The sequence below is a fragment of the Solanum stenotomum genome, chromosome 12 (genome assembly GCF_019186545.1).
Source record: "Solanum stenotomum isolate F172 chromosome 12, ASM1918654v1, whole genome shotgun sequence".
Classification (NCBI taxonomy): Eukaryota; Viridiplantae; Streptophyta; class Magnoliopsida; order Solanales; family Solanaceae; genus Solanum; species Solanum stenotomum.
This window is the reverse complement of record NC_064293.1, coordinates 34,903,509-34,915,413: the sequence shown is the minus strand read 5'-3', so window position 1 is coordinate 34,915,413 and position 11,905 is coordinate 34,903,509. Positions and strand designations below refer to the sequence as shown.

General features: G+C 34.1%; 1 protein-coding gene across 1 annotated transcript; it reads right to left on the bottom strand.

Moving 5' to 3' along the window:
- Positions 1 to 2,354: 2,354 nt before the first annotated feature.
- Positions 2,355 to 2,765, bottom strand: LOC125847380 (uncharacterized). The gene has a single exon (XM_049527012.1). It carries the CDS (start codon positions 2,763 to 2,765, stop codon positions 2,355 to 2,357), a length of 411 nt encoding a protein of 136 aa, XP_049382969.1.
- Between the last annotated feature and the right edge of the window lie 9,140 nt (positions 2,766 to 11,905).

Sequence of the window (11,905 nt, the reverse complement as noted above, 5' to 3'; positions counted from 1 at the left end):
AACATATTGACCAATAATAATAAAAAAAAAACTTTTAAAAATATAAAATATTTTCAACAATTTTTAAATTAAAATAACAGAATAAGTCAAAAATCATAAATTAGAAACGGAAGTATATATACATCAAAATAAGGTATAAGTATTATAGCATACTTACATAATTGATCAATATTCTTGGAATTTGTATCATCAAGTTTAGAGAAGAATCCTTATCATCTTTTGAAGCCCTTCAAATTTTGTATGGTACATATACACACCAAGCATCCTTCCCGTTTGTACTTTATTTACTCTCAGCAAGCAACATTCTAACTTGTCTTAAATAATCACCAACATGTTTGATAACCAAGGATACTACCAACTTGAAGTTGAAAACTATCATTTAAGATACTATCAAGATTTTAAGCAATGCTAATTATATATCATATATCCCATTGTTTGAGAGAAACAAATAATGTGGCTTATCACTTCGCTAAATTAGCTGCTACTAGTGGAGATGGAACCTTCTACCTCTCATACCAACAATTACCAAGGGAGGTTAAAAGTTCCCTCGACTACTGGATAAATTAAACAACAATTTCCCTCCATGAGAATGAAGTAGATAAGAAAAGTGTAATTTTTTGTCGGTTAATATTTTACATGCTTAGTATGAAAGGAACTTGTATAGGCTAATTCTTTCATCATAATTTTTTGTGCTACTTGCTTCTCGTGTTCCTTCAACAAGTAGAGGTTAAGTCCATGTCCCCCCTCTAACTAATTGTAACTTTTTGTTATGGTCAAGCCTAACCTCCCACACCTTAGGTCCACAACCCAGATGATGGCTTATTAAAAAAAATAGGGGACTATTGTTTTAAAAATCGGTATCATGATAATGGCCATCTAAGGTTGGTTGTATTATCAAGACTAGAATGGATTTATTTGTTATTACAAACTATATAGTAACATTACCAACATGAAACTGAAGACGCTCATTCGTGATACAAGTCAATTCAATAGTACTGGAACTTCCGTGAATATTACTCACTGTTTGCGAGAGGCAAATCAAGTAGCCAACTTTAATTTCTTGCTAAATTGGCATCCTCTAGCTATTGGAAACAAAACCTTTTACTCCTCTCATCGTCAACTTCCTAGAGAGGTTAAAGGCTCAATTCAACTGGACAAATGACAATATCCGTCCATACGAAGAAGATACGAGAAAAACAACTTTTTTGTTAGATAAAAAACTTTTGGTTTATAGGAAAAGATATTGTATAGGCTAATCCTTTCTTTATTTCTTCGGAAATTTTTGTGTAGTTGGTTTCTTGTTGGAGGTTTGGTCCATGTCCCCCTCTAACTTTAATTTGTACCTTTTTGGATGAATAGACATGGTCGGGGTCAAGCCTACCCCACACACTAAGGGCTCACAACCCTGGTGATGGCTTAAAAAAAAAGGAACTGAATAGATGTGTGGACTCTAGCGCATTTAACTGCACATTGTCCCGATTTGATCTTTATTTTTTATCTTTTATATGAGTTGATTTTTATTTTTTGTTTTAAGCAATTGAACTTATGTCTAGGTAGCCGAACACAAGTTCTTTAAGGACACGAGACATATTTTGTGAGATATTATAATGTGAAATATACTTATGTCCCACAAAAAAGTTTTTGGTCCGGACGGACAAAACACACAATAGGGTACGTAGAAATTAAAGTACAAATGACCCACTCTAGCTAGCTATCAAAGCCGCAACTTCAGTGTGCTTTCTATCATGACCCAATTCTCCTCCATATTATTTTCTTGAACTTTTGTGGTCCCTCATAGCACAAGGTTTGTCTCCAAAAATTAACAACCTATGCTCAAATAAAAATGTGAAAAGAAAAGATAATATGTGACCACATTTAAATGGTATAATAATCTTTGCTATCGATCATGAGTGTGTCCGTTTATATGTTTCGAGATTCTGTGCACATAGGTGGTGCCAGGATTTGAACTTATGGGTTCTGAATTCTACAATGACTTCAAATGCTAATAACTGATATTTGAAAGAAAGCAGACTGTTTTTTATTGATGGAGTATTTGATGTAAAATCGATCACAAGCCATTATAGTTTTAATGGAGTTGCTAACAATTATATCGTTAAACACGTTGTGAAGAGAGTTCAGGAAGAAGAAACATGCATTAACTTCAACAATACATACATGTGTATCTCAAAGAACAGGACATTGCTATCAGAAAACAAAACATTTTATTTTTTATGCCAAACAAAAACTGCAATGCACTAACACACAAATAATAATGAATTGATCATTTTGCTTAATACCAATTGGATACAAGACACAAGTGTCATGAATCAGAAAATATGCATTGATTTTTTCCCTTACTGGCCAGCAACAAAATATTCAAGTGGGATAGTTCTGCTGATGCCAGCAAACCCCTTAAATTGAATATTACCAGTGGGAGGATCATCCACAATGATCTCATTAACTGGATGCGACACTATCGGCGTGTTAACTTTCAGTCCCTTGAGCTTCTTGATTCTATTCTTGTCAATATATCCACTTATTTCAGTGTCATAACTTGCCGGTTTGGGGAGCATCTTGAACTTGTGCTCAACTTTTTTTGCTTGCTGGATCCACATGTAGCCTGTGTTCTTCACAAACCCCACTTCGATCACATCAACAACAGGGAAGATCCCCAGTGGGAGTTTGAATTCTTCGAGTAGGGAAATCATCATTTTGAAACCTTCCTCATGCCCCTTCTTGACAATTGCTCCTTCCTTCTCTGCCATAGATTTGAATTCTCAAAAGAAAGAATGCTTCTTCTTGATTACTAATATTTTTGCTTCTCTGCTTGAAAGAAACTGAATTTATTGAGGAAAAACCAATGAAAGCTATGGTTGTTGTTGACCATATCAGATATGATTCCAAAACATCTGGCAGAATATTTCTTTTTTTAACTATGCAAAATCACACCATTGACATTCTGATATATATTGTGCAAGACATGGTGCTCAAGTCATGCTTGTAATTATAGGCAAATATTCTCTAGTTTGTCAAATTATATATCAGAAAATACTTTTTCAACTCTTTTGATTCTTGATTTATCAATAGTTATCGGTTTTCACTTGTTGCTGCTCCTAAGTTTTATCAAATGCAGTTTGTCTGCCCTTTTCTTTGTTCATTCCAAGAATAAGATGACAATTTTTCTGCATCAAGAGGCATCCCAAGGCCATGGTTTTAATTAAATACCAGTAATCCATGTGTGGTATTTAAAACGTCTTCCTATTTATATTGAGAATCTTTTAGATAGGAAATCTAAATAGTTGGCAGCATTTTCTATGTTTTTGTTGTACATGGAGAGATACATAAATGAAACTACATGTCTTATTATCTTTTTCTATTTTTCAACCACAAAGATCGAATGACATAAGAAAAGGTTTTTTCTTGTCTGATTTTAAAATTTCCTTAATTAGGATTTGGTCTGTACCTGACCTTGGGTTAATTAATTTACTTCGCTTACAAATAGGAACTTTTTTTCAAAGATACCATTGTTTTTATACAAAATTCCTATAAAAATGAGAAATGCCCTGCTTTTTTGACTTTGATCAGCAATTATCTGCTTCACCTTTGGCTACCCAGTGTTACTGTGAGCACGATAACTCAACTATTTAGATTTCCAAAGCGCACCCCATTCATTCTACTCGCAACAATCCAACAAGTTCTTTGGGTGAAAAAATATTAGACATTTCATTTTCTAGAACCAACAGACGTATACAATAATTTCTATATACCGGATCACTAGCTAAGGCCCCTAATAAAGGAAGACCAGGTAACAAAGTTTCTTATTGAGCTACGTACTTACTTAAAAACTAAGAAACCACAGTTCCAAGAAATCATATCTTTCTATGAAGAAAGCAAACAATATAGAAAACACAAAAGTGCATGAATCAGAAAATATATATTCCATTTCCATTACTGGCCAGCAGCAAAAGCTTCAACTGGGAATGTTTTGGTGATGCCAGCCAGACTCTTGAATTGAATCTTGCCAGTGGGAGGATCATCTACAGCCAGACTTTTCTGCTCCTACGTTTAAAAAAATGAAAATTTGACCATTCACATTCTTATGAATTATAAGGACTCACATTTAATATGGATTTTTATATAACATTACAAAAGAGTGATAAATTGGATAATTATGCTCCATTTCATCACACTCCCAACTTCACAATAATCATAGAAATATGACATATTTACACAAGAATACAATATCATCCTTTTCTCCTAGAATAGTAAGAATATGGTACTGAGGTTGATATTTATTTTCTTCCATATAAATAATTGCTTTTAAATTGTATGTTATGATGGTTTAAAATGTTGATTTAGGATACTAGCTTTATAAAATTATTCCTGTTGTGCCGTAATTGTCCTATCTTTAGGAAAATCACATTTTTGAAATATTCTAAGTATAAAACAATTGGAGAAGAATACTTAGAAGAGAGTCGCCACTTAATTTTTTAAAGAAATTAAGAAAACTTATAATTTTCAAAGATTTAAATAGAAAAAATCATTTGAAAAACACCAAAGAGGGTTCGGGGTTCAATTTACACTTCGAGAAGGGTTTAAGCATTCGAAGTGTCCGCTAACATGCGGTTGACTTGCGACTTGACTAAAATATATTTGACTATTTTTAGGAAAATAATGATTTAACATAAAAATAATAACTTTCAATATATTCGATTAACTTTGAAAAATAATTAAGTAAATGACGCATTTTTTATTTATTTATTTATATTTATTAGAGAAAAGGATCCAAAATGAAACATATGACTCGAAATACAAGTGATTAGAATTTTAGTAAAACTAGATTAACTAGAATGTATTTAATTCGTTTTAAACCAATTTAATAAATTAAAACATGAAAATCATTTCCTATTAATTGACTAAACCTTTTGGGAAAATGACTAAGTAAGTATATATATATTATTAATCAATTGAAAAGGTTCTCACTAACATTTTTTAAAGTTTATTAGAGAAAAAAAAAAAAAACTTTAACTTAGAACAATTGAAATGAGTGAGGAAAGTGATTTAATTGAAGAAGACCCTTAAAGAACATATCTAAAAAAAATAAAAAATTTAGGGAAAATGATTTAACATGAAAATATATAATATTTTACGATATTCGATTAACTTTTGATAAAAATAGTTAAATAAAGAATAATTTTAAATTTTTTTTTTTTTTTTAGAAAATAGGATCTTCATTGAAACAACTTGGTCAATTAGGAATTTAACAAAATTAGATCAGTTAAAATTTGTTTACGTCATTTTTTTTTAGAAATAATAATTCGAACCCACTTGGTAGATAAACCAAGAAATTATCTTAATCTAATTAAAAAGTTTTGACTTAAAAAAAATATTTGAATAAGTATAAGAGTTAATAAGAATGAATTATTTTTAAAGAAAACTAACATAAAGAATATGGTTCATCTTTTGGGGAATTTAATTAAATTAAATCGCAATAAAAAAAATTAGATAAACAAATAATCACACAATTAAATAAGTTAGGTAAAGAGGAAATTGAATTTGGGCCTCTCTTGGGCCTAAATTCGCTGCCACTTTGGGATTTACCCAATTTCCGTTTTTGGTATACATCAGTTGTATATCGGTGTATATTGATGTATACAGCCCCCTTTTCTGCGTTCCGAGACCTGTACGTCAACTACAAAGACTTGTTCTTCGATTTCTCAAAGTTGGCTGACTCAATAAAAGAATTTTGGGCTTCCATGGCCCTCTTGAAATGCGGAGGGAAGACAAATGAAGTCCAAGAGGACTCGGACGGTATCACATGCAACAAAATGATAATAACAATTAGCATCCGAAAATAATAGAGCAACAATTATACTTAAGATGAATCATAGCAACTCTTAAACTAATATACGACAATTGGCTCGATTGAATTAAACAATATAGATCTAGGCAAGAAGCACAAATTCCAAAGACCCAAGCCATGCTAATGATAAAACAAATGGTTACTTAAACTACTGCTAGCACTTAATTTCCACAATAATGCGTATACTATCTAACCTATTTGATAAACTAATGCAAGATAACAAATGCCACCAACGATTAAGGTTAAGAAAGTTAGGACAAATTTAGTTGATACTAAATGCATAAACACTATAATATGTCCACAACAAATTATATATTAACTGCATATCCAAATCCCCTAATATGCTAACACTACCGCTAAATGAGTAAGCATATATGTACACAGATAGAACCCAGGGGCATTAGGAGCCAAAATAACTATGTCAACAATCCATGCTAAACTAAAAAAAATAGGAAAAAAAAAAACATAGGCATCAAGAAAAGATTACCAAGCGATGACTAAATTTTGAAATAGGGATGGACATTAAACAGGGAAGGAAACCATTTTTTTTTATAGAGCATTTAACTTAAAGAATAACAACAAGTCTAAATGGGTAAGTCGGGAAATGCTAATATCATATACGATAGGGAAGTGACATGAGAAAACCGTCCGAAAATCGAACATTTAAACCATGACAAGAAATAAAATTGAAACCAAATGAGGGAACAAGCAGATCGCTTACAGCCGAGGGGTAGCTATTTTGACATTTAAAGATGTAAATCATGGATTGTTACCAAGAGACATAGACATCAATCCGATCAAGTTAAGAACCAAAAGAAAACACAATCAGTTATTAAAGAAAACAGGTCAATAGCCAATACGATCAAAGTCGAAATCAAATAAATGCCAAACTATTCCAAACTGAACGAGACAGAGATTCACCCAACTTTAGAGAATCAAAATCGAGTCAACGATTCTAACTACCAACAAACGCTATCAAGCAAAACTCCACTGATTTGCAATTGAAACAAATATGAACTTTCAACATTTCAATGTCTCATACAATAAAGCCAAATGACCAGCATATCATGAAACCAAAGATACGAACAGAATGAGTATTACCCTTTGGAGTGCAGCGTTCCGAGACGAATGAGCAGACGCGAGCTATCTACGACCACAAATGGGATGAGCTTTGGCGAACTCCAATGAACCAACGGCTCGAAAACAACAAAAAAATGTATCCCTCTGGAAAACTCTTTTTACTATCCAAAGACTCCTATTTCTTAATAAAAGATTTGTGTGCTTCGGTGGTACCCGGCCTTAAGTTGTATCCCCCCTCAACAATGACTAAATGAGATGAATATATAGAAGAAGATTTAGGACTAGAAATTGGGGGAGGAAACGGGCAACACCTTTTTTTTTGAATTTCGGACTCCTCTGCCCCTTTTCCAGATAACAGTGGAAGGGGATGGAGAAAAAGCTGAATTCCGGGAAAAAGGGCAAAAGGGGACGTGAAGGTTTGACGTTGGGGTTACTAGGGTATGGGTTTTGCAGGGTAGTTGGGCGAGATTTTTGGGTTTGCAGCGCAATTTCCGTTGGGATTTCATCTGGCGTCGGGTTCTGCGAAGAAGAAGGGTAACAGGGGTGGGGTCGTCTGGTTTTGCACGCTGCTTTCTGAAGGTTAACATTTACTGGGTTTTTTTTTTAATTGGATTGGGCCGGGTCAGAAGGGAAAAGGGTTGGGTCGGCTGGGAATTAGTTTGAATCGGATTGGAAGAATGGAATTTGAAAAATGAAAATGAGATGGGCTGCTGTAATGTATGAGGAAAATGGGTATTGAATTGGAATTGGGCTGATAAATAGGCCCAATTTTGAGTCTTAGATGGGTTTGAGGTATTGGCAAAAATGATAGTTAAACAAATGACCAAAATGAATTTAAATTGTGGCCAAATGGAATTTAGTTAAATTCGGCCAACTCTCAATCAAGACGAATTTAAACAAAATTAATTAACGAGCTTCTTAAATTTAACGAAATAATTAACTTAATTATAAACTAGTTAATTCAATTACAAAACTAATTAACTCAAAATTATAACTATAACTTAAAGTAAATTAATAAAATATTTAACTAAAATGTAAAATCTTTTGCGATGATTTTCAAATATTTACAAAATAATGTGATTGCAAAAATATACATATTTATTAAAAAATGATAAAATTACTTTAAACATGGCTTGAAAGTATTTATAAAAACTCATTAATTGAAAATTATAACCATTCCTAATATTTAAAATATAAAATATTTTTTGAGATGATTTTCGAATAATCATAAAATATACTAATTATATACATAATTATGTAAAACATATATAAATCAAAAAGTGACAAACTATTTAAAAATCTTGCAAACTATTATTAATTTTTTTGGAAATTTTATAAAACTAATTATTTTAAATCATTTGAAATTGAAGAAGCTCGAAATGATTAATTTATATTGTGGAGGGTCAAAATTGGGTGTCAACAACTGTCCCTCGTTTGATTTGGATTGATGAAAGAAATTCGAGGCAAACGAAATTGACAAATCCAGTTTTGACCGAACACATCTTCATCCTTTTGGAAAGGTATTTTGGTACAGAATTTAGGGATTATGGCTGAACCCCGAAAATGAGTTTCCTACATATCTCAGGCTATATGAGAATTCAGGCCACTTGTAGTTCGATACGCTCGATTTGACGCACGATTTTAAAAGAATTCAAAAGTCATTCCGATATCGAGTTATGAAGAGACCGAAATGCTCGAGAATGAGATTTAAGAGCGAATGATTGGAGTACAGCCGAGTTTTCAACACCGATCTCGCCTACATATCCCTTAACTTAGGGAATCAGGCTGCTTGTAGTTCGACTCTATCGGTTGAAAAGGAAATCTATTATGCTAGATCACCTTTGGTTTCAAAAGAGCGACAAAGTAAGTCGAGTATCAAAAAGAAACTTGCAACCTCTTAGCCATGAATGTGGTGCACTTCACATCCATAATTAAGAACTTACACGGACATAATTTTCGAAGCTCTTGGTGCATTGTCACTCGGATCAGAAAGTTGCTTCCGGTGGAGACTAAAATTTCTCGGATGCGAAATTGAAACCGACAAACCTAAAGGAAAACCCACATGCCTTCTGATAGAAGTATGGTTTAATTGTGGTGGAAGTCGCTCCTCTGCTCGCGTCCTAAGAGTTTGACATTCCTCTTTGGCCTATGTCCCAGTTCGCTGCTAAGAAAAAGTTTCACGTTGTGCTGCATCTTAATTGATGTCGTCCACACCTGTGGTTTGTTTTGAGAATTCATCCTCTTGGATGCTCTCGACAAAGACTGAGATAAAACTCATTAGCATAAAAAATGCCATTCAAAATGGAGGGATAGTGTCTTTTACCGTGTTGATACTGAATTGTTCTCCTTGAACATTTGACGTCAACTCTATCGGGTTTGACGTGAAACAAATAAATCTTGTGTCTCATATTTGCAATATAATCTTCAGTGTACTCTTCATTCGATGTCAAAGTAATTAAAAAAATAGGCTGATGTAATATGTTGATAGTTCTTTTGATGTCGTATTTGCAAGAAAAATGATGCAGTTGATGTTGATTCTCTTTTGGTGGGCGAATCTTTCTCGTGATGCGTGAACATTTTTCCCGCGATGCATGAATCTCTTTTCGCGATGCATGAATCTTCTCTTGCGATGGATGAATCTTTTTCTGTTGCAATGCATGACTTCTCGGCGATGCATGACTGCTTTCTCTTGCTATGCATGATCTTTTCCCGCGATGCATGAATATTTTCTCTTGCTATGCATGATATTTTCCCGCGATGCATGACATCTTTCTCTTGCTATGCATGATATTTTTCCGCGATGCATGAATTATTTTTCTTGCTATGCATGATCTTTCTCCGCGATGCATGAATCTTTCTCTTGCAATGCATAATCTTTTCCCGACATGCATGAATATTTTCTCTTGCTATGCATGACTTGTCTTCCGCGATGCATGAACTTTTTTCCCGCGATGCATGAACCTTTTACCCGCGATGCATGAATCTCTTTTCTAATGATGCCATCCCTGGTACCGAATGAAGATAATGCTTCACCAGACAACACAGGTGATCTTCCGGGTGGCGATGTCGTCTGAATCGACAATACAATAAAAATGACCCTCGGAGTGGTGGTATCACCTCATTTGACAATACGATATAAATGACTCTCCGGGTAGTGGTGTCGTCTCATTCGACAATATAAATAAAAAATGACCCTCGGAGTAGTGGTATCATATCATTTGACAATACAATATAAATGACTCTCCGGGTAGCAGTATCGTCTCATTCGACGATACAATATAAATAACCTTCAGGGTAAGAATATTATAATGCAGATAAATATCTTCCAGGTATCTTTAGTTGCTGGAAAAAAATAATAATATTTCTCTCTTCAAGGTTTTCATTTGTCCCATCTCTGAACATAGTTGCATGCTCATCATGTACTTCGCCTTGTTGCAAATTGAATGAAATAATGTTATTCATATTCCAAAATCTTTGATATAAGCGACATAAAGTATTTCCTGCATCCACAGAAAAATCGTAAATTTTGGGGAGCTCTTTGCCCTTTTGACTTCTCAATATTCATTGAATGGTGGAACATGTTGATCTTGAGGCAAGCTTATAGACCTGCGTCCATAGAAAAATTGTTAATTTTTTTAAACAAATGAACTGATCTGTGTCTATCTCTTCGGTTGTCTGCTCATCGTCTTGCTATCTTCAGTTGATTTCTCCGATCTCCCATTTCTTGATAGATAAGACAAAATATTTTTTTTATGCAAATATGGTTGAAACATGAAGGAAAAGTTTTTTAAGGAAAATAGATTTTCAAAAGTAATGTTTGGAGAAAGCCACTTCCAAGTGTCATGTCACGCCAAGTTTTAATGAACGTCATTCGGGGTTGGTGTTTTGAGATCTGTCTGATAACTTGCTGGGAAGTATTCAAAGTTGTTCCAAACTGCCGATGAGCCTATTGAAATTTTGAGGCCATCCTCAAAATTTCTATCTCAGTTAACTGTCTTGGCTTATCTTTAACCGTTGGTGAGCAATCACAGAATTTTTGAGATCTTCTCAAAAATTCTGTCCCAGCTACAAATCTCAAAGTAACTTCAGTCTTGACTTTGGTGGAAAGATCTTCTTCTCAAGAATTTTTGAATCCCTCTCAAAATTTTTGTCCCAGTTTCTATTGTAAAGGAAAAATAAAATCTTATGAGAGATATGACCGAGCACTTGTGGCGCCTACGTATCCCGTTGAGGCAGGAATCAGGTCAAACGTAGTTCCCCGTTTGAGATTAACAAAATAAGAAATTTACAAAGAAACCAACCGAGGCCGACATAGGCCGCCTACGTATCTCATTCTTGAGAATTCAGGTCGAACGTAGTTCAATTACAAGGAAATATTAAAAGGGATAAAGGAGTGACCGTGGCCGACATAGGCCGCCTACGTTTCTCATTCTTAAGAATTCAGGTCAGACGTAGTTCATTTACAAGGAAATATTAAAAGGGATAAAGGAGTGACCGAGGCCGACATAGGCCGCCTACGTATCTCATTCTTGAAAATTCAGATCAGACGTAGTTCATTTACAAGGAAATATTAAAAGAGATAAAGGAGTGACCGAGGCCGACATAGGCCGCCTACGTATCTCATTCTTGAGAATTCAGGTCAGACGTAGTTCATTTACAAGGAAATATTTTGAACGAAACGATTACAAGCAAATGGAACAATTACAAAGGAATGACAGAAAATATAAACTAAAACTTCACACATAGTATCTCGGCCATTCAGTGCCATCCATCTCCGACAGGACTAGGGCACCTCCAAATAACACTTTGCGAACCATGTAGGGTCCTTGCCAATTCGGTGCAAATTTCCCTTTGTACTCATCCTGATGAGAGAAAATGCGTTTAAGGACTAACTGACCAATTTTGAATGTTCTGGATCTTACTTTCTTGTGGAAAGCACGAATCATCCTTTGTCGATAAAGT